This window comes from Crassostrea angulata, chromosome 8, assembly GCF_025612915.1.
Source record: "Crassostrea angulata isolate pt1a10 chromosome 8, ASM2561291v2, whole genome shotgun sequence".
Classification (NCBI taxonomy): domain Eukaryota; kingdom Metazoa; phylum Mollusca; class Bivalvia; order Ostreida; family Ostreidae; genus Magallana; species Magallana angulata.
This window is the reverse complement of record NC_069118.1, coordinates 49,410,078-49,433,881: the sequence shown is the minus strand read 5'-3', so window position 1 is coordinate 49,433,881 and position 23,804 is coordinate 49,410,078. Positions and strand designations below refer to the sequence as shown.

Genomic DNA, 23,804 nt, shown 5'->3' with positions numbered 1-23,804 from the left:
AGCGCAGGGTTTTTGTGCTTTTTTGGGGTATATTTTGCCCTTTTCGCCACCCATACAGGCCACACCTCCTGCCCCCCCCCCCCCCCTACGTGCCAGGGACACCCATTGTCCACTGAACAATTGGGATTTATCAAATTTACATATTTAATTCAATAAGTAGGCATCTGATCCCCGCCCCCGGACATTTTTGTTGATCCGTGCATACAGAATAAAACTAATTAATCCATTCTATAAGCATAAACATTAAAAGTTCTGATTTAATCTTATACTCTTGAACTTAATCAAATTCAATAATAATATATCTGATATTATATAATTAGTACCAATATCACAACGAGACACCCTGCGTTAAAAATTAAATATTATAATATTAAAATACACTTTGATTGTATTTCAACGTAGGAGGTCAGGATCAGGAGATCTAAACTTGGTTACCCGTGCACGTCCAGGAAGTACATGTAAATTACACAAGTCTCGTATTCTCTCATTCTAATTTTATAGGGGGTTATTCACGCGATAATGGCTGCATGGCGTATCCTATAAAAGCCTAAAGGTCACATTGATACATACGGTAAGTTATAATAATTGTTTCTACTGCATGATGATGAGGAAGCTGACATATTCCAGTAATATTGGGTTTAAGATTATTAAATCGATCAACAATAGATTATTTTTATAATTGTACTGAACCGAAAGTAGCTATATGGTGGCCATGTTTTGAAATAGGGAGATACGAATTCTCTCCAAAAAATGTATACTTTAAACACACCTGGGTCAAAATTAGATGAGACTCACGCTGTTTTATTGTACTTATAAGTCCACAATTGATTTTTTAAAGGCAGTCTATTATGCCTGGATGTTTGAATTCAGGGGAAGTGGGTGGTCTGGACCCCCCCCCCCCCCATTTCCTCTTAAAATATTGAAATTAGTATGAATTTATATTTCAAGGTCGTAAATTAATTAAAGAACCGGTATTCGTAAGAGAACCCAGGATTTTGTTTAATGTATGTATCTATATATTATGTGCGTGGTGTGTGTGTGTGTGGTTGGGGGGGGGGGGGGTAGGTAGAAATGATTGACTCCTTGATAATATTGAGTAGCAAAATAAAGAAATAGCCTCCTCAGACTTAAAGAACTTTTCTCATTTCAGATGGCATTATCTGAATCCCAAATACCACCTGACGCACAGCATTATTTGGTTTGTGGCACTGAAGACTGTGAGAGGAACTGCAAGTTTTACTGCAATGATTGTCACCAACCAATGTGTGAACAATGCAGAGATGAACATCAGAAGAATAAGAAAACCAAGAACCATGAAGTAGTCCCTTATAAACAACGCAAACGACCGCTTCCTGTGGAGAAATGCAAGATCCACCCCACAAGACACATAGAACTTCTCTGTGAGGAATGCCAAATTCCCATTTGTTCTAAATGCACGGGCACCAAAGAGCATCGCGGCCATGCCTTTACTGACCTAGAATTGGTCTTTGCTGAAAAATGTTCACTTTGTCACATAGAAATTACCAAAATTCGAAGCTATTTTGAACCCACTTCTCAAGATTTAAAAAAGGAAATTGCTGGAGATGTCACAGAAATAAAGAAGATCATGGAGGGAATAAGATCATCCATAAAGACTGAAGCAGAGGCTGTGAAAAGGCTGGTAGACACAGTCACATCAGATAAAATAGAACAAGTCGACAAAATAGAACAGTCATTATTACAAACTTTAAATAGACAAAACCAAGAAATTGATTATTACATCAACTATCTCAATGATTTAATCAAAACATATTATGGCTACCTATCTCCCTCAAACATAGAACAATTAACATTTGCCCTCAAATCAGAAAACTTGGTCATTAGACCCATACCAGAGACATCCAAACCAGTCCCACCCGTATTTACTGCTGGTCAATACCGCAAGGAGGATGTCGCCAAACTACAGGGTAGAGTAACTGTACCCGACACTAAACCAGAGAACAGAAAAATAAAACCTATGGAGACCGCCTCTACACAGATAGAACCTACAGGGAAACAGAGGAAACAAGACAGAGAGAAATCTGACGCGAAACAAACACTGTCTCTGTCTTCCTCTGTCACCAAGGTCAGGGAGTACACAGTACCAGGAGTTAATCGTGTATATCATATATCACTGGGTCAATCAGGCATACTCTGGGTCAGTGATATGGAAGGTAACCTTGTCCAAACAGATCTACATAGGAATCAGCTACAGAAGATACAAACCAGTGGTAAATATGAAGGCTACCACACAGTCACACAGGACAGGGATCTGATCTATACAGACGACGACAACAAAGTCATCAATAGGATAACACCGGATAATACAATCACTGAATTCATTAAAACAGGAGACTGGACACCACTCAGTATACACTCCTCCCACATCAACGGGGACATACTGGTGGGGATGAGGAAGGATGTAAAGGGTAAAGTCACCAGATACAACAAGACAGGGACAGAAATACAGAGAGACAACAAAGAACAGGAACTGTATAGTAGTTTACCACACTACATCACAGAAAACATGAATGGTGATGTCTGTGTATCAGACTATCACAAACAAGCTGTAGGGGTGGTGGATAAATCAGGACAATATAGGTTCTCCTACACAGGTCAGGGGTCAGGGTTTATTCCCTATGGAATATGTACTGATGTACTCGGTCATATCCTGGTGTGTGATGATATCAGTGAAACAGTCCATTTTCTGGATCAGGACGGTCAGTTCTTGTCTCTACTACTCACACCACAACAAGGGATAGAGTGTCCCATTAGTGTGTGTGTGAATGATGACAACAATCTCTTGGTGGGACAACGTTACACTAATATAGTGACAGTGTACAAATATCTACAGTGAACATTATATATCCATACATAAGTTAGTTACTGTGTGTGTATGTTGTGAGACAATGTAACAACAACACTGTGAAAGTGTACAATTACTGGTGCATATGTATCTGCAGTGTACATAAAAGTACATTGATTTATACATGTACATACATTATTCATGTAAACCTTTGTATCTTTGTTTGTAATATGAATTTCTTATCAGGTTAATTTCATTGCAGATGAGTTGACTATTATATGTACATGGATCAACAATATCTGTTTTTAAAGGTTTTAGAAACCGCTAGCTTGAATTTTGTCAATACATGAAGCTATTCGAAAAACTAATATTATTCATAAACAAAGCTTCTGTATCTATAGTCAGTATGACATGAGAAGATTTTCTGAATGATAAGCGCTGGTTTCTCAAAAAAAAGGAAGCTAATCTTAAATGTTAGCATTATTACTAAACATTCTTTTTTCACTTTTCTCTATAATCTTAAATTTCACATGATCTGATTGAGAGAAAAAGTGGGGCATGACATTACATGTAATAATTTTATATTTCAAATTAAGATAGTTTTCTTGTACCACTTTTTGATATTTGTCGTAAACTATTACTAGCAAAGAATGTATCATATTGCAGATTTGATTTTTCTAGAGACTGCAAATTACAAAATACTGATGTTCTATATAAAACGCTTTTAAACTTTATAATCTTTATAGTCGAATGTTTGAAAAGAGAGAGAGAGAGAGAGAGAGAGAGAGAGAGAGAGAGAGAGAGAGAGAGAGAGAGAGAGAGAGAGAGAGAGAGAGAGAGAGCTGCATGCATGTCAATATATTGCGCACAAAAATGTGCACTAGTTTTGGATAGATTAACATTATCTATACGCGATATCTGTGGAATCGTCCAGTCGAATATTTTCAGATCTGGAGCTACAGAACTACAGCAAAGAGAGAGAGTACCTACAGCAGAAACCGGGAAAGGGGGACTGTAGGCTTTGTCGTTGTTTGCAAGTCATTCTTCCGTTTTGGACCATTATAATACATGTACTTGAGATTCATTGTTTTGTTTTCTGACCCCCAGGGTACGCCAGGCCTGTGACTGCTCCTTCTTCTACTGGCACCGAGTGATCCTCCCCAACTACCTGACCGACATGTTTGAGAATGTCACCGACCCCCCACAGGATACACGTAAGTTTAAATTATTTATTAATAATTAGGAACTCAAAATAGATTATCAATAAATAGATTAAAACTAAACTGTATTTGTTAAATAGAGTACCTATATTACATGTAGTATATTGTTGTGTTACAGTACATGTTTGGAGCTCTCAAGGACTGTGTTCCAAGAATGGCCGCCGTGCGTCACATGGCGACACCCAACGAATTGGCTGATCTCCACGACAGAGAAATATATGGCTACTTCAAAGAGGTATGGTCCTAGAGAATTGTTTACAGACAGACCCAGGAAATAAATTAAATAACCGTGCACTGTTTCAAATCAAAAGTTAAATCTACTGATGAAGTAATTTTTGGAATTAAAATTTTAAGAGGAATTACTGTGGAATCATTAAATTTTGTTGGAGCCAATTTTTTAGTTTGTGGGTTTTTTGCATGGGGATGTAATTTTGTGAATGCGTCGGTTTTCTGTCTCAGTAGGAGATCTAAATTTGTGAGTGAGGGCTACCCACGAATACCCAGAAAATTGAGCCGCCATGCACAAATTCTAATGATTCACAGTATTTGTTTATGTAGACATAGGTGTAAACAATTGATTGAAGTGAAAACATAAGGTGTTGATTATTTATACAGTGTATAAATTTTTCGAGATGAAATATTTTGTTAACTGGTGATCAATCTGCGCATAATTTTTTGTCTTTAAAATGTTGTTTATTTAATGGAAATTATAATACCTCTTCATTGAAATTTTTAAGTTTTTGCTATAAATTTATTTGCTTTATTTTCATCCAGTAATTTATTTTTACTAACAGTAATTCATTTGACTCTCTTTTTACACAGGACCTGTTGAGTCCCCTGTGTCGAGCATTGAGGCGGACCTCCGACTATAGATCCACACCCACCTCCAGCTCGACGACAGGAATCCGTTCAAGGTCGGCATGAGAGATCTCTCCCACCTGCTTAGAGTCCGACCAATCAGATTGTTTGACAGACTGATCAACATCAAAGGTAAATATGATGATATAAAAGTATTTTTGACTGGTGGAAATTTCTGCCCAACCTTTTAGCCCTGTCCATAAATAGGAGAAATTCAATTGTCATTCTACAAATTGATTGTAAAAAATGCATTATAGAAAAATTATTATACATTGAAACAGTGCATGGTTATTTAATATATATACTGTAAGGAAAAAAGCAATTAACTGAAAGTGTTAAGTTCAATGATAATGAGTGTAAAATGGACAAAAAGAGATTTTAATGTTGGTATGCCTTTTGTTTTGAAGCCTATGTGTAGCATTACCTGAACAAGACATTCTACAACCTGACCACTGTGGCTCTACACGACTGGAAGACGTACGGCGAGATGAAGAACATGGCACAACAGAAGTACTGTCTGAATCTACTCGAGTCCCACCTACCCAGTCAGACACTAGAACAGGTAAGAACTAGTCCCACCAACCTAGTCACTCTAGAACAGGAAAGTACTAGTCCCATCTACCTAGTCACTCTAGAACAGGGAAGTACTAGTCCCACCTACCCTGTCAGACACTAGAACAGGTAAGTACTAGTCCCACCTACCTAGTCTACACTAGAACAGGTAAGTACTTGTCCAACCTACCCAGTGAGACACTAGAACAGGTACATAAAAGTCCCACCTACCTAGTCACTCTAGAACAGGTAAGTACTAGTCCCACCTACCCTGTCAGACACTAGCACAGGTAAGTACTAGTCCCAACTACCCTGTCAGACACTAGAACGGGTAAGTACTAGTCCCAACTACCCTGTCAGACACTAGAACAGGTAAGTACTAGTCCCACCTTCCCTCTCAGATACTAGAACAGGTACATACAAGTCTTACCTACCTAGTCATTCTAGAACAGGTAAGTACTAGTCCCACCTACCCTGTCAGACACTAGAACGGGTAAGTACTAGTCCCACCTACCTAGTCGACACTAAAACAGGTGCTTGTTTACATTAGGTTGAATATCAAATTGAATGAAAAGTGCTGTTGTTTTGACTGCATTTAAAAGTTATTACACAGACAATTGTTCATCACTTGATATCCATTTTATTTTTTTTACATAAAATTCATGCAATGTAAAATTCACATTAATTTTTCTAATGAAGTTTGTTGCAGATAATAAACTGCTAAGAAATAATGCATGATCCGCAATTTTTTCTGTCAGGGCCTTGATGTTTTGGAGATTATGAGGAACATCCACGTGTTTGTCTCCAGATACATGTACAATCTAAACAACCAGGTAAATTTACTGGATTTCTCTAATCCGACAACTCTGCAATCCAACATCTCTGTAATCCGACAACATCTTAATCCAAAAACTTTCTAATTTGACAACTCTGTAATCCAACAACGGACTGTTTTATCCAACAGTTCTATAATGTGACTGGTATTTTTGAAATCCAATATTTCTTAAATACAGCCTTATCCAATTGTCATCATGTGCACATGTTGTCAAAACGGATAATTCATTCTGTTTCTAGCATGTTCCAATATTTGTTAGACTTCGATGGGAGTGTAATTCAGCACTGGTTTAATACAACTCTTTGTTAATCCAAAATCTCTTGAACCCGTCACAGTTTTACCCACTATAAAAGTTATATTAAAACATACTTGTAGGCTATAGTAATTATAATGTTACTCCAGTAATATATTTTAAACTCGCATGTAGTAATTTTGAATACATGTACAAAGGTAGTCCATGTGTATCATCAATATTTCTACCATAATTACATTTGATAACGTCTTTACATTACACTTCAGATTTTTGTTGAGCGATCCAGCAACAACAAGCACCTCAACACGATGAACATCCGACACATCGCCAACTCCATCCGGACTCACGGCACGGGCATCATGAACACCACGGTAGGTTCGCCTTATTACAACCCCACGTTGAGGTCATTTATCTGTGTTTATTTCTCATCTAACTGACACTTGCTAGATTATAAGTCATTGCCTTTATCCTAAATTGCAGGTGAATTTCACTTACCAATTTCTGCGGAAGAAGTTCTACATTTTTTCACAGTTTCTTTATGATGAACATATCAAGTCCAAGTTAATCAAGGCAAGTATTGAATTTTTCTTGCATTCCGTATCATGTGTTTTATGACCTTTGTTTTACAAATTTTTTGACTGGAAGTAATTGTATTCTATGGTTTTATTGATATTTCTTGATATCAATTTTTGTAGATTTTGTTACATTTGTTAATTAATATGCAAAAGGTTCCAATTATAAAACACTATAACAACATACATGTAATCCATTATGATTTGTATTCAAAGAATATTGATTCACTACAGTATAAATGAATTCCTAGAAAATGAAATTTATTATCAAATTGTTTCATCTTTTCTTCAGGATTGGAAATTCTTTAGAGAAAATCATATGCAGACTGATCAAAAGGTACATGTAGGTTTGCTTATTGTTGGATATTTTCTGTTATGGAGTCTTAGAATAAGTGATGCTAACTAAGGACCAAGTTACAATATCATGCAATGTAAAGTAGAATCTAAACATTTCAAGTCAGATGATAATGCCTTTAGTTACAATTACAACATTGTAAAGGATATTTGATGTCTTTAAAAGGGTCAACCCTTCAAAATAATCCAATACAGGTATCATGATGGTAAATGTTGTCTGCAAACAATTGAAATACATGTTAACAAAAAACTTTATCTTTTCCTTTTCAGTATCCTGTGGAAAGAGCAGACAAATTCAACAAAAACATCAAGAACCTGGGTCTCACTCCAGATGGAGATAGTTATCTGGATCAGTTCCGGACTCTCATCTCACAGATAGGTAAGGAATTACCTGGATTGGTTTTAAAATGACATACTATACTGAAGAAGTGTAATCTGGATCAGGAACTGTTGTAAGATGTAACTAAGGTTTTATCTGGATCAAATTTTCTCCAGAGATATTTGAGATATAGATAGGTAAGAAAACAGTGTACAGTAATCTCAACATAGAGGTTTCAGGTATATATACTTTGTAATATGTGTTTTGATGTAACGTCAAATAAATCTTGACAGAAAATGATGTTATAATAAAGCCTCTCAAGTATATTATTTCATAAACATTTCAATAATCACATCATCAAATAAAATTTGGATTTGAATATTTCTGACAAATCTCAGTATGAAAGGAGCCCAATATGACTTTTATGATAATTTGAAGTACATAATTTATTTCAGGAAATGCAATGGAATACATCCGTATGATCCGGTCTGGAGGTCTCCACTGGTGTAGCAATGCTATCCGGTTCATTCCGGACATCGAGGACATTGTCAGCTTCGAGGAGCTGTGTAAGGAGGAGAACTTGTCCTCAGAGTGTCAGGCTGCCGCCAAGTGAGTGTAGTGTACTCTCTATTTATGTGTATGAATATATACTGTAAAAATGGATATTTTCATGTAGGGGAAATTTACACTAGTTATGTGGCATGCTTAAAATACCCCTGTGCATATGGTAAAAAAAATAAAAACTTCAGTGTGGTAAATCATGCATCTGTGTATTTAATACCCACACATATTGTTAAACTATAGAAATTGTGTACTTGACCACCAACATAAATAACCCCTTTAACAGTAAGTGTGTGTTGTGTTCCATCTCTGCATGAGTATACAAGTGAGTTTTATATCTAGTACATGACTCTATAGGGGATACTCTCAATCATCTTATCTTAAGAAAGACAATCATTATTAACAACGTCTTAAAAATATTTGAGCGAAAATTGTCAACCATGATTTTAAATCTTTTTCAAGTCTTCTCTACTCTGTTTTACCTTTATGTCTCCTTCTGGACAAGGGTACAAGGTCTAGATATAGATAATGTTATGTGGAAATACACATAAAAACACATTTACTTTCAGTGTTTAATGTTTTATTTTGATGATTTAATTCTTGTGGAACAGTAATGGCACATTCCGCACATATTTTCAGAAACCTTGACAATGTGGTTGGCAATTTAGCTAGAAACTTTGCAGAGGGCACAGAGTATTTCAAAGTAAGTAAATGTTATTTACTATTTGATTCATTTTTCTCTCCCAATCTATATGTTATATTGTGTCCATAGTGTATCTTCAGGAAAACACATCTTTATCAAGATGTATGAAACCATTTCTATGTTACAGATGCTGGTTGATGTCTTTGCCCCAGAATTCCAAAATATGCACCTGAGGAACTTCTTTGTAATTCTTCCTCCACTGGTAAGAGAGTGAATACCAAGGAAAACAACTCTTTTTAAATATAGTAGCTAGTTCATCTTTATAACAAAGTTTGTTCTTTTTAGACTGTAAATTACATTGAACATTCCATAAGTTGTAAAGAGAAAATGAGCAGAAGAAACAAAGTGGGAGCAGCCTTCACTGACGATGGCTTTGCTATGGGTGAGAATAAAGTCGGTCATGCATAGAACCTTGTATACATATACCGACTATGTTTTACATACCAGGGTATATTAATTTGATATCTTAGTTTACAAACAAATGCATATTTACTTGTAGGAGTGGCCTACATCTTGAAGCTGTTAGACCAGTATCATGAGTTTGACTCTCTTCACTGGTTCCAGTCAGTCAAAGACAAATACAGGATAGAAAAGGTTGGTCAAAGGGATAGAACTTTGTTTGTTTGTTTTTTGTATTTTTTAACAAATTGAATTTTCCGAATTCTCCGTAATGTTTAAGTAAGATTTTTTTGCTTTATTGATATATGGTGTTAATTTTTTCTTAATGTTATTTTAGTGATATATTATACAGTACTTTAATATCCCAGTAGATATAATTTTTAATTACATGTAACAGGTATAATACATTATGTTTAGATTATGACACTACATGTACCATCAGTTAGAACAAGTTCAAACTTTTCATGTCTTTTTTAGGAGAAGCAGAGACAGGCTATGGCCAACAGGGCGGATGAGAAATCCCAACAGACCATGACCCTGACAGTGAAGAGGCTAGACCAATACCAGCAGGTGGGCTCAGTTATCTCCCTTCTATTTCCCAGTTGCTACGGGTATAGTAGTTATCTCCCTTCTTCCAGTTACAACAGACCTAATAATTATCTCCCTTCTCCATGTTACAACAGGCATAGTAGCTACCTCCATTCTATTTCCCCAGTTACCTCAGGCATAGTAAATTGACGTGGAGTCTATATTTTCAAATACTTGTTCACATTCGTTCTTTATGTAATTTATTTTCTGTTTGTGCATGTGTTAGGCAATGTTATTGCAGTTATTTGAACTGTATTAAAAAAGAGCTACCTGGTGTGAAGGAATTAGCTCTCGTTTATCTTTATTTTGAAATTACCAGAGTGGTTTATGGGGTCATAATTTCAAGGGGTCACTTGTATTAATATTGAATCAAGATTAATGTTTTTTATATTCGTTGAGATGCAGATTCCAAGATGTGGGGAACCCACCAAAATTTCATCATAATTTTGAAAAAAAAATGCTATCTTGATGATGTAATAAGAACACACTTTCATTTCAAGGAATATGACCTGCTCAACTATTCCCTCAGCAGTGCCAGGATTTTCTTCCGTGCTGATAAAACTGCCGCAGAAGAGAACGAGGAGAAAAAAGGTACCAAATTGTTTTACACATATTATTATTTCTTATTACAGTAAAACACATAAATAGCCAAGTGCCAAGCTTAGGAAAAACACTTAAATTTTGCTTTAAAGTAATTAAGAAATTTTTTTCTTATTTTGTTACAATACTACATCTGATGACGAAGAGAATGAATTTGAAATCACCCTACGCATAACTCATAAGTATATTACCTATGAACGTTTTACTGCCTAATGCCCAAATTCTATGGATAATAATTGAAGCAGATTTGGCCTAATCCTATATACATACACGCTGTTCCATACATACATAAATCATTGAAAAAGTTTTGGGCATACATTTGTGATATTTCTCAATTTTAAAATCTTATGGCTTTTCACAAGCTGATGGAGAGCCGAGTACCAGTTCAGATCCTGCTCAGGCCACCAGTCAAACTACAACAACTCCAGCAGGTATGTAGAAAATAAACTGTGGCATTGTTTGTTATGAAGTGAATTGTAACTAATTAAGGACAGGTGTTATTTTTGTGTTCATGTAGAACAATTTCTCATTAACATTGCCTTGAGTTAATTCATGTTACAGTTATTAAGGTGGTTTGGGACATCTGTCAATAATAATGAGGTTTAAAGTACATTTTAATTAGAATACATGTATTTTCACTGGTTAAGAATTTTTAAATTTTACAATATTTAACCAAAAAAAAATAGCTTTTATAATACTTTGAGAGGTAAAAAAATTGTAAAAACCCTCAGCAAGATTTAAAGTTGTAAGGTGACAGTATTGAGTAAGAAACTACTTATAAAATTACACTTCATTTTATTGTTTATTTCGATAAACTATTCGTCACAACATGGAGGTGTCCCATACCACCTTCATACGATATTATTCATTACTTGTACAATAAACACTGTACTTTGTGTAAGACAATGTTTCTAATGTATTGTTTTGTTGGATATAAAGCAACATGAAAGGATAGGAAGGTAGGACTATGCATGGCATTATGTATGGATGCTACATGATGTAGTTATAATTAAAGTAGACGCATGTACTGAGGTTTACTGAGGTCCATAGCATTGCTTCTTTAATTAGAATTTAGATTTCTCCTCACATTAACAGAGATCTAGTTTCGCGTGCATATGAATGTATCACTCTAAATTTGCTTAGTATTGTTATTTAGTTTTAATACTTTTCTTTTTCTATCTTTGCTTGTGGTGTATAACTTATGCTTAACACTAGATGAACATGTGTATATGTATAACTTGTTATGGATGTAATGTTCCTCCCCTTGTTAACTGTTGCATCTAACATTTTATTTCAAACACTGGTGTAATGATTCTTTATCTCTGAAGTTTAGAGGCTTTTTTTCTCTTTTTTAGAAAAAGTAATACCCACATAAGTTTAAATTTTATTGTCATAGATTCACACATTAGGTTCACAGAGAAAAAAACATATATAGCTTGCTTTGATTATTGCATTTACATGTTTTATAAAGATTGTTTTAAATCTCCTTAGTTTATTTGTATGGCTTTGATGATAAAGATACTGTAATACTACTCCTATTATATCTATACTGATATCTCCTACATATGCAGAGCATACAACCTATCGACTCTTTAATAGGCTCTTGGATATCAATTTATTTCCTAAGCTTATTAATCAGTTTGAATTTCATTTTCTTATTTTATAATTAATATTCCTTCTTCTCACCGCTGCGACCCGAGTTTGATCCCTGTGATCGACAGTGGTTGTATGTGATAGGGTATGGCGGTCGCCCGCTTGGACACGTGGGTTCTCTCCCGGTACTCCGGCTTCTTCCCACAACAATGACCCCCCTCGCGCTAACATCCGTGCTAATGAAAGATATTAAATATAAGTTGTTGAACTTGTTTATCAATTGTTGTAAAATAAATAAAGTTCAGTTTCAATTAATATTCCTTGGTTTGAAAGATAAAAAGGAAAATCAAATTACCGCCCCCCCCCCCCCCAAAAAAAAGTTACAGTTAACACTAAACCAAATCAGTTACAATCTCTTCTAATAGGTTAGACCTTATTTTAAAAATTTAAAAAAGGAATCTATTCATATATATTTACATTTTCCAGTGTCTTTGCCTGTGATAACACTACGTATCGATTTTGTACTATATAACCCATAATACAAATGATGCCAAATTGAGGCGCCAGCGGGGTTTGCTTATTTATATTTTAATGTTTAATCGTACGATGACTTAAAATTATATAAATATAAGTAATAAGGAATCATTCTTTGAGTACTAGTATCATAAGGTGATAATTTGGGTCGGGACGTGATCAAATCTATCATAAAGCCCTTCGGGCTTTATTGAATTTGATCACGCCCTGACCAAAATTATCACCTCATAATACTCAAAGAATGATTCCTTATTGCTTATGTAAGTAAGTTGTGCCATAAAGTGGAACTTTGCAAAGTTTATTTCTGGATATTAATGAATTGTTTTATCAGTCTGTTGTATCAATGTTCGTAATTTAATGATGTTGTTTGTTTTTCAGATTCCAGTGCCCCACCGCCTCCAGCTGCCCCGGCGGCCCCTGCTGCCCCACCCCCTCCGGCCCCAGCCCCAGCCCCACCACCAGGTGGCCCTCCCCCTCCTCCTCCTCCACCTCCACCCCCGCCTCCGCCCCCGCCCCCTCCAATGTAAGCAACAGTGGGATGGACTCAGTACTCCAAAACCCAGTGTCCACATACAATATAGTAAAAGGACCTATGTGCAATTTTGTAAAATCAGATATAGGACATAAACAATACATGTATATATTTTTTGAAGAACTCTATAGGAAAAATGAATTACAAATTGTGAAGTATACTTATTTGTGATAATACTAATTTGGACATGATTAGGATTTATTGTTGATTCACATTATGGCTTTGCTTTAAGTTTGAAATTGTGCTATATTGATGCTATTTTTGTGGCTATGAAAGCTTATAAGTGCCAAACAGAGATTATGAACAATATTGATGTATCTAATAAGAAATAAAATATGCAATCTTATCTTGTATTTATTTTGTTTTGTCTAATAAATGGCAATGAATTAGAAAACTCTACATGAACTTTATATGTATATTATAAGAAATCTCAGCAATACTTTTGTGCATGAATTGGTTTAATTTAAGAATATATACCGGTAATTTGCGGTCTCGAGTGCAATGATGATTAATCAGAAAAGTAAGAAACTTATTGTAATGTTAATATAGTTTTCTGACCATTTGGGATCCGGTCACTCGGCCTAAATTTTTATCAACGATATCTTAGTAACTATTCATTGCAGATGCTTGAAATTTTAACACATTATTTGTTTAGGCATATCATATGATGGGATTTTTTTGTACTAATCGTACGGCAACTTCCTGTTAAATTACGACTTATGTTTATATTGGCCTAATTTTTTAAAATGTCGACTTCCTTTTTTTTGCATATTCACATCAAAGCAGCTAGTGAGAATTGGCTCACATCTATGTTGTTTGATCATTTTCCAACCTAGATCTCGCCAGAAATTGTTGGAGAGATTGGAGAAGTTGTTTAAAAGATAGCGTGAACCAAGGACCCCCTAAAATCTATGACGGCGAGTGTCGTCCCTTTACTTTTTAATGTACATTGAAAACGCTTTTTAAAATGACTGAAACAGTGATTTTCACGAAATGTTTTTCAATGCAATACACAGAAATACACATAATATTACTAATAATTTTCAATCAAATTTCTGTCAAAGATTTCTCAGCAACTATCGAATAATTGATATATTCATAGATGTCTTTATTATGTATATACTTTTATTATCAATTTTTATATATTATAATAAATTTATAATTAAGGCCGATTAATCAAGATATTCTTAACCAAACGGCACAATTCTGCAAATTCAACTTAAAGTTCAATATGACTGCGGTAAATGCTTTTCAAATGTAGTGTGCTACCCGAAATATATACATGCAAATCTAAACATTATGAATGAAAGCATCGATTAAATTAGTCAAAAGTAAAGATTTAAATTATTTTGTAATTTTTGGGGGAAAATTTATTAACAGCACGAGCTTATCACCGAAAACATTTAATATCAAATCAACAATCTTTTTTCTCAACAAAAGGAAGTGAAAAAAAATATAATGATGCTGGTGCTTCATTTTATATGTTCGATGGGTAGAAACTCTAGTAATTTAGTGCGTGACAAAGAGGCGACAATAGTGACGACACTTTCTTCGAAAACACCAACCATACATAAAGAATTAAGATTTTTCTTTTACAAAAGGGCTACAGACCGTGCAGAAAAAATTGGGCAGGGCGCAGGGACTTTTGTGTGTTTTGCTTTTTGTATTTTTTGACCCCCCCCCCCCCACGTGCTTGGGACACCATTCGTCCACTGAACAATTGAGATATTTTGACCAGGAAGTAAATTACACAAGTCTCGTATTTTCTCATTCTAATATTATAAAGCGTTATAAATCACGCGATAATGGCTGCCAGGTGTAACTTATAAAATGTCACACTGATACACACGGTGAGTGCTAATAATTGTTTCTATATCTCACGATGGAAAACAAGTTGACATATTTGGTTTACTTCAAGATTTTTAATTCGATCAACAGTCGATCATTTATAATGTACTGAACCGAAAGTAGCTATCTGGTGGCCGTGCTTTGAAATAGGGAAATACTAGCAATTCTCTACCATTGGCCCATTCATTCACCGACATTTTTGTTTACTAAAAAATGTATACTTTAAACAGACCTGGGTCACAAATAGATGAGACTCAAACTGTTTTATTGTACTTATAAGTCCATAATTTTTTTTAAAGGCAGTGTATTATGCGCGGACTTCAGGGGTAGTGGGTGGTCTGGACCCCCCTCCAACTTCCTATCAAAATATTGAAATAAGTATGAATTTATATTTCAAGATCGTTTAATTACTAAAAGTATTCTAAGAAAACCCAGGATATTGTTTATTGTATATATTAATGTATGTGTGTTTGGGTGTTGGTGTGTGTGTTTTTCTAGGAAGGGGGGGGGGAGGGTAGGTAGAAATGATTGACTCCTTGATAATATTGAGGAGCAAAATAAAGAAATAGTCTCCTCAAACTTTTAAAATTTTTCTCATTTCAGATGGCAAAATCTGAATCCCAAATACCACCCGACGCCCAGCATTATTTGATGTGTGGCACTGAAGACTGTGAGAGGAACTGCCAGTTTTACTGCAATGATTGTCACCAACCAATGTGTGAACAATGCAGAGATGAACATCAGAAGAATAAGAAAACTAAGAACCATGAAGTGGTCCCATATAAACAACGCAAACGACCGCTTCCTGTGGAGAAATGCAAGATCCACCCCACAAGACACATAGAACTTCTCTGTAAGGAATGCCAAATTCCCATTTGTTCTAAATGCACAGGAACCAAAGAACATCGCGACCATGCCTTTACTGACCTAGAATTGGTCTTTGCTGAAAAATGTTCACTTTGTCACATAGAAATTACCAAAATTCGAAGCTATTTTGAGCCTACTTCTGAAGATTTAAAAAAGGAAATTTCTGGAGATGTCACAGAAATAAAGAAGATCATGGAGGGAATAAGAACATCCATAAAGACTGAAGCGAAAGCTGTGAAAAGGCTGGTAGACACGGTCACATCAGATAAAATAGAACAAGTCGACAAAATAGAACAGTCATTATTACAAATATTAAACAGTCAAAACCAAAAAATAGATGGCTACATCAACTATCTCAATGATTTAATCGAAACATATTATGGTTACCTATCTCCCTCAAACATAGAACAATTAACATTTGCCCTCAAATCAGAAAACTTAATCATTCGACACATTCCAGAGACATCAAAACCAGTCCCACCCGTATTTACTGCTGGTCAATACAGCAAGGAAGATATCGCCAAATTACTGGGTACAATAACTGTCCCCAACACTAAACCAGAGAACAGAAAAATAAAACCCATGGAGACTGCCTCTACACAGTTGAAACCTACAGGGAAACAGAGAAAACAAGACAGAGAGAAATCTGACGTGAAACAAGCACTGTCTCTGTTTTCCTCTGTCACCAAGGTCAGGGAGTACACAGTACCAGGAAATGATGGTGTATATCATACATCACTGGGTAAATCAGGCAAACTCTGGGTCAGTGATAGTAGTTGTAACCTTGTCCAAACAGATCTACAGGGGAATCAGCTACAGAAGATACAAACCAGTGGTGGATCTGATGGCTACCACACAGTCACACAGGACGGGGGTCTGATCTATACAGACAAAGACAACAAAGTCATCAATAGGATAACACCAGATAATACAATCACTGAATTCATTAAAACGGGAGACTGGGAACCACTCAGTATACACTCCTCACACATCAACGGGGACATACTGGTGGGGATGTGGAAGGATGGAAAGGGTACAGTTACCAGGTACAACAAGACAGGGACAGAAATACAGAACATACAGAGAGGCAACAAAGAACGGGAACTGTATAGTAGTTTACCACACTACATCACAGAAAACATCAATGGTGATGTCTGTGTATCAGACTATAACAATGGTGTAGTGGTGGTGGATAAATCAGGACAACACAGGTTCTCCTACACAGGTCAGGGGTCAGGGTTTAATCCATATGGAATATGTACTGATGTACTCGGTCATATCCTGGTGTGTGATAGTATCAGTAAAACAGTTCATCTTCTGAACCAGGACGGTCAGTTCTTGTCTCTAATACTCACATCACAACAAGGGATAAAGTATCCCTACAGTGTGTGTGTGTGGATGATGAAAACAATCTCTGGGTGGGACAATATGTCACCAACACGGTGACAGTGTACAAGTATTTACAGTGATCATTATATATCCATACATAAGTTAGGTACTGAGTGTTTGTTGTAGACGATGTATCAATAACACTGTGATAGTGTACAATTACTGGTACATATATGTATCTGCAGTGTACATAAAAGTACATTGCTATACATGTACATACATTATTCATGTAAACCATTGTATTGTTGTTTGTAATATGAATTTCTTCTCAGATTGATTTCATTGCAGATGAGTTGACTATAAAATATACATGTATTAACAAATATTGGTTTTTAAATTTATTAGAAACCGCTAGCTTTAATTTTGTCAATATATGTAGTTATCCAAAAAACTTATATTTATAAACAAAGCCTCTGTATCTATGGTCAGTATGAAGTCCAGACATGACATTACATGTAATAATATCATATTTCAAATTAAGATAGTTTTCTTGATCCACTTCTTGATATTAATCGTAAACTATTACAAGCAAAAGTTTACCATATTGCAGATTTGATTTTTCCGGAAACTGCAGATTACAAAACACTGAAGTTCTATATAAAGCGCTTTAAACTTCGAAATTTTTCCACATTTTAATCTTTATAGTCGAATTTTGAGAGAGAGAGAGAGAGAGAGAGAGAGAGAGAGAGAGAGAGAGAGAGAGAGAGAGAGAGAGAGAGAGAGAGAGAGAGAGAGGGGGAGGGAGAGAGAGAGAGAGATGCATGCAGGTCATGTAGTGTTTTAATCTATAGATACCTTGTCTGGTTTCAAATCGAGAGAGAGAGAGAGAAGGAGAGAGAGAGAGAGAGATGCATGCAGGTCTGCAGCTCCAGATCTGGAAAAAAAATCTTGGAGCTACAGTGGCACACTGAAAAAAATTGTCATTTTATTGCGCACAAAAACATGCATTAGTTTTTTCAGACTAGGAACTGTAGAACTGCCAAGAGAGAAAGAAAGAGAGAAAGAGAGAGAGAGTACCTACAGCTGAAACCGGGAAAGGGGCGGTGGGTTTTATCGTTGCTTGCAAGTCATTCTTTTCGTTTTGGTTTGGCAAATAATTATTTTATATTTATAGATTCATTGTCCAGTTTCAAAACGTCGGAAGATATTTCATTCAAACAATGAAATGCTTTCCGTGCTGATTCATGCGGGATGCGACAAATGCCAAAAAAAAAATTCCACATAAAGCCAATTTTTTTGCTTATATTTACATCTTTTAAAAAAAAAATCATTGATCGTAAAGAGTACTGAGTAAAATTAACCAAATGATTGTTAATCCACATCAGTACGTTCAAATAAAAGAAATAGCCGAATGACGTCATGATCATGGTGATTATATCGTACGGTCTGTGTATTTTCTTACTAATAGTTTACTGAAGGTTTCGACAAACAGGGCATGTATATTTCAGTTTCTACAGAGCTATGAATTACAAATTACAATCAATTTACGTAAGAAATGCTGGTAATAATACTTTGAGGGTCGGTTAAGCATCACGGGCTTTGTAAGTTGTTTTACCCCCAGCACCTTCGGTTCCGAGACCTATGACTAAATGCTATGGTTGGAGATCAAAAACTTTAGGAAACGTCCTTTACTTCAATATTTGGGCTGTGTAAAACATTAACGAGGTTAAGAGGGCTCGATGGTAGTAGCCATATTTAGACTGTATTGATCTCCTTTAAAAAAAAAGCTCTATATAAAGATATAGAAAAATACCCAATTTTAAAGACAAAATGTTTGGATTTTTTTTTACTAAATGATAGCTTATAGCTAAATATATCATATCTTTAAAGTTCATACATATCTGTTGGTTAGGTTAATTTGTTGACCATTCAGCCTCCCTAAAGGAAAAGAAGAACCCCCAGGATGGATGAAATTTTATTTTGTAGATGAATGAAAACGGTATATCAATATGAAAATAAAAATGAACAAAAGAGAGCAATGCATGTTCATAAATGTATATTAGCGAACAAAGAAAACAAATTTTCTTATGAGCTTGCACTATTAGAAGGACTTGAGAATCATACCATTACTAGAAAATGTAATTAAAATACTTTCTCTACATATATTTACAAGAAGCATGCATGCGCGGAGTTATATAGAAGAGGATGGGGTCTGGGAGGACAAACCCCTCCCCCCAATCAAGACAATCAAAGATTTTTAAAAGATTTTTAAATCAAACATTAAAATCACATTAAAATTACAGAAAATATTCCTAAGATCTCATCATCTTGGCAAACCAAATTACCCCGATCCGAAAAAAGTTTATGGATCCGTCCATTCGAATCTAATAAGAGTTTCAGCTGGTATAGAAAGGAAATTCTCAAACTTTTAAAATCTTAAGAATGCTAATATGTGGAGGGCAGGTGTGCCGTAGTATTCCTTAGCTTCAATTTTACTGTTGGTTTCCTAATGTTCAGTTTCATTTAAGGTGGCTCTATACACCACTTTTTGATGACGCAGTACGCAAAAAAGTAAATCTGGAAGGATGTAATTCCGGTACTGGCTGATTTAAACTGAGGCAAATTGTATGGGGACCGCTATTTCAAAAAAATTGTTAAATGAATAGTCTTAGATTTAATTTGGTAATTGGAAAAATCATTACTTACAAGTAATGTGACACCTTCACGCTGTGTCGTATTATTAATCGACATAAACAATAAAATCAAGTATAGCTTTTTAAATGTTTTCTTTCCAATTTTCGACGTGTTTATCATTCCATCGTGATATTTAGGAAATTTTCTTCAACTCAGAAATGAAAAGCCCATTAAGATGTTTGGGTCTTGGGACTTAGGAACGATAACTCTTACCTGAGGAACTTTCATACCAAATAAAATTTAAAATATTTTTTGTGTTTATTTCCAATGATTTTCATTCAAATTTTTTATGTCACAGTTATTAAAATACATTTTCTTATAACATTGAACAGTTTTTCAGATGATTTCAACAGAGTAAGAAAATATGAAAAATTATGTTTTGGGGAAATACTAAAAAAAATTGCAAAAATAACATTTTTGAATGTTAAGAAGTATTATATTTATTTGTAGGTGTCCGAAGGAAATATCCATCATATAACAAAAAACAAGTATTCCTTTTAAAGGAATATCATTGGTCAGCCCTGTTTATATAATATATGCAACATGCAGTGAACTACACTGTATATATAGCACAGTTTTTTTGATTTCCGAAATGGCAAGGCATGAATGAGCTTTACTTTTAGTAGGCGAATTATACTTCCGACTAATATTCCTACGCATATGTGAAAAAAACCCATGATTTGAATCATTATGTATGTAACTCTATAAATGTTTTAATTTCAGGGTAAGCGGACAAGATTACCGTTTTAGTAATCTACGTCCAATTAAGGATTTAAATAAGGACGTCATTGCAAAGTAAACAAAAAAGTGCAAGGCGCAACACGTGCGCAAATAGTTAAATTTGCCGGATGCCTCATATGGACACAACTGTGATCGGCAGAAGCCGATCACAAAAATTCTCTCAATTTGTTATTAGTTTACTTTTTAAAGATTACTTTACTAAAACACGAAAAAACATTTAAAAATTCTTTAAAAATACCTAAAGTACCCCTGTTATCATTTTAATATTCGATAAGTATATGTTTTGTGGTTTACTATTGAAAATTGGAATAAACTGTGGGTGTATGGAGCCACCTTAATATTATATGTACATGCTCCCAAAGAGAGTGGGGGGAGGAACTCCATTTTAATTATATTTTGAACATATGAATATAAAAAAAAATGTCTGCTACGAGAAAAGCTAAAAAAAATCGATGATTGACTTTGTTTAGAGATATATTAAATTCATGTTACTAACAAGCTTCATTTAGACGAAGAAAAAGTTTTCTCTAGAACGCTGGTTTAACTTTGAAGTTAGAAAAACATCCGGGACTTTTTAATACGACCATAATCGTTAAGATCGTTCTAAAGTTTCACCTCCTACTTTTATGCATTGTGTGTTCTGGAGCCGTTGAACAAATTATTTGGACAATGGTGAAAGAAATGAATGATATAAATTCTAACCTTCATGTAGTACACCAAAGAGAGAATACCCGGTGTTTAGAATGCGGCACAAGGGCTAAAATGATGAACGGAAAAGCATTTTCTTGCCATAATGGCGATCAGTTGTGTTCGGTTCATTATAAATGCCCTCTGAAATTTAACCTTTTAACCGGAACTTGGATAACAGAAGTAGGATGGAGACATTTCTGCAATAGTAAGGGAACGTTTAAACGATCTGTAAATTCTTTTTGAAAATTTTATTTACTTTTTATGAGTTTCTTAAATGTGTTCGCAGATAGGGTTTTCCTTTGACTACCGCCATTTGAATAGTTGGATATGGCAACATACATGATTTTTTATATATATGTGTTATGTTTTGCATTTGCTTTCCTCTTGATCACGCTTTTAAAGTTATATAATCATAATTTATAATATTTCTTACACAATTAATATAATATGTAAATTCTCATACGAATAATCTATTATAATATAAGTCCAAACCTTTAATGAAAGATCTCAAACAATTAGATGTATGTTAAATAACGATATTTGCAAACAGTTTCGAACAAATACAGTAAAGACAACATTGTTGATTTAAATAAACCTTGGATAAATCCTTTAATAATGAAAAAAAACCATTTAAATTGAGACATTATTGGCTAACGTAACATATCTTCTTTTACAGATATACATGTAACAGCACCAACAACTTGGATTGACAAAGGGCCTCTGTTATTAGGCAGGCTGTCCTTACAGTTCTCCGTGAAAGCATCTAATGATGCCTACTTCGGTCTGTCTTCCGGTAACACAACAGCATTTCCAGGCTACTGGATTATTTTGGAAGGATTTTCAATGGACCTCAATTGTAAAAGAGATGGATTTGTTTCCGGTACCTGCTACTCCCAACACATCGGATCGTATCTCTCACCCAGGGAGTTTGTCCGGTATTGGGTCCAGTGGGATCATGGAAATATCCGTGTCGGAATCGGGGAACCGGTTGGAAGCTCAAAAATCATGGAACATCAGTTTCCAAATGCTTATCCTATCAGCAACGTACTTCTTAGAAACGGACAATGGATAATTTATCTTTAAGAACATTTATATCTTAAGTAGATGCAATATTTCGTAAAAAAAAAAAAAACCAAAAAAAAATTCACGTTGGGTTAACGCTAACATGCGGCATTATATTTGTCCGTACTACATTGGTGTGTTATGTGACCGATCCACGTCATCCAAAAAATAAACATTTAATGCATAAATGTTTGGCAAATATATATATAATTTATTATGATTCATATACTTGTGAAGTCTGAATAAACCTGATTCTGCACTCCCATTTGATTTTTGTTTTTATTAAAACTTTCCTTTCTTCACAAACTTATCTCTTCCAACAATGAATCATTGACAAGGCAGTTCTAATTATTTCTATCCTACTTTCGTCTTTAGGTCGAAGATGCGAGAGTGCGAAGTTGCGAAGGCGAAAGTGCGAGAGTGCGAGAGCGAAGCATCGAAAGTGCGATGGTGAAAGTGCGAAGGTGCGAAGGTGATAGCATTCAGAAAGTCTTGGTCGATTACATAGAATTTGATGCAGGCACCGTACTCGCCAAGGTTTCCCGATTAATCCATGATATTATTGGTACGCATGCGCTAGGCCATTGTGCTGACTATGAATGTTTAAAAATATTTTAATGTGCATATGAGACATATATGTTACCAGTACTGGCTATGCCTAATCATTATATACTCCGTATAAAATGTAATGTCCTCCAGAATGTATACATATGCACTTCCAGACTCCTGTCACTTACCAGCTGTCTGTTTATCGTGGATCAAACACAGAAACATTCTAATTTCATTATGCGACACTCCTTGCTCAAGTATGGACCTAGAGGGGGAGAGGGGGTCCGCCCCCCGGAAAATCCAATATTAATAATTCCAAACATGCAGTAAATAAGGGAAAGAGGGTCCGGATCACATCCCCCCGGAAAATGTAATTTTATTAATTATATATAATAAAATCTTTAAAATATGTCTCGGACGCCATCCACCCCCCTTTTAGAAAAAGTTATGGATCTGCGCAGTCTGTTGAAAATGAATTTTAAAAAGTTCATCGTCTACCTCATATGTCCTTTTATACAGCTATAATTTTCTTTAAACGATGGAGAGCTCCACAATTATAAAAAAGCGACGGCGAAAGCGCGAAGATGCGAAGGCGAGAGTGCGAAGTTGCGATGGCGAAGGAGCGATAGTAGCATCACTTCTTCGCCTTCGCAACTTTGCACTTTCACCTTCGTATCTTCGTGCTTCGCCGTCGCATCTTTGCACTTTCGCTCCTTCGCCGTCGCAC

At 35.3% G+C, this 23,804-nt stretch overlaps 3 protein-coding genes and 1 pseudogene across 3 annotated transcripts; all 4 read left to right on the top strand.

The window, feature by feature from the left end:
* Nucleotides 1-498: 498 nt before the first annotated feature.
* On the top strand, nt 499-3,547 carry LOC128159931 (uncharacterized). Its single transcript, XM_052823157.1, has 2 exons — nt 499-571; nt 1,151-3,547. Exon 2 carries the CDS (start codon nt 1,151-1,153, stop codon nt 2,873-2,875), a length of 1,725 nt encoding a protein of 574 aa, XP_052679117.1. The 5' UTR covers nt 499-571; the 3' UTR covers nt 2,876-3,547.
* Nucleotides 3,548-3,628: 81 nt separating this feature from the next.
* Nucleotides 3,629-13,643, top strand: LOC128159932 (WASH complex subunit 4-like). The gene is made up of 18 exons (XM_052823158.1): nt 3,629-4,038; nt 4,163-4,279; nt 4,867-5,034; nt 5,310-5,464; nt 6,213-6,287; nt 6,809-6,913; nt 7,023-7,112; nt 7,407-7,451; nt 7,739-7,847; nt 8,243-8,396; nt 8,988-9,051; nt 9,179-9,253; nt 9,337-9,433; nt 9,551-9,645; nt 9,928-10,020; nt 10,539-10,629; nt 11,001-11,069; nt 13,144-13,643. Exons 4-18 carry the CDS (start codon nt 5,390-5,392, stop codon nt 13,290-13,292), a joined length of 1,386 nt encoding a protein of 461 aa, XP_052679118.1. The 5' UTR covers nt 3,629-4,038; nt 4,163-4,279; nt 4,867-5,034; nt 5,310-5,389; the 3' UTR covers nt 13,293-13,643.
* Nucleotides 13,644-15,031: 1,388 nt separating this feature from the next.
* LOC128159684 (uncharacterized) lies at nt 15,032-17,974 on the top strand (annotated as a pseudogene).
* Nucleotides 17,975-19,783: 1,809 nt separating this feature from the next.
* LOC128161052 (uncharacterized) lies at nt 19,784-22,577 on the top strand. The gene is made up of 3 exons (XM_052824303.1): nt 19,784-19,804; nt 21,374-21,671; nt 22,143-22,577. The coding sequence occupies exons 1-3, from the start codon at nt 19,784-19,786 to the stop codon at nt 22,547-22,549; spliced, it is 726 nt and encodes a 241-aa protein (XP_052680263.1). The 3' UTR covers nt 22,550-22,577.
* The last annotated feature ends 1,227 nt before the right edge of the window (nt 22,578-23,804 follow it).

Excerpts from the sequence above, each read along its gene's own strand:
- LOC128159931 (XM_052823157.1), top strand. The coding sequence starts at position 1,151 with ATGGCATTATCTGAATCCCAAATACCACCTGACGCACAGCATTATTTG.
- LOC128159932 (XM_052823158.1), top strand. The coding sequence starts at position 5,390 with ATGAAGAACATGGCACAACAGAAGTACTGTCTGAATCTACTCGAGTCC. Across the intron at positions 7,452-7,738 it reads ATATGCAGACTGATCAAAAG|TATCCTGTGGAAAGAGCAGA; the intron begins GTACATGTAGGT and ends TTTCCTTTTCAG. Across the intron at positions 9,254-9,336 it reads TTGTAATTCTTCCTCCACTG|ACTGTAAATTACATTGAACA; the intron begins GTAAGAGAGTGA and ends TGTTCTTTTTAG.
- LOC128161052 (XM_052824303.1), top strand. The coding sequence starts at position 19,784 with ATGCTAATATGTGGAGGGCAG. Across the intron at positions 19,805-21,373 it reads TGCTAATATGTGGAGGGCAG|ATCGTTCTAAAGTTTCACCT; the intron begins GTGTGCCGTAGT and ends ATAATCGTTAAG. Across the intron at positions 21,672-22,142 it reads ATGGAGACATTTCTGCAATA|ATATACATGTAACAGCACCA; the intron begins GTAAGGGAACGT and ends CTTCTTTTACAG.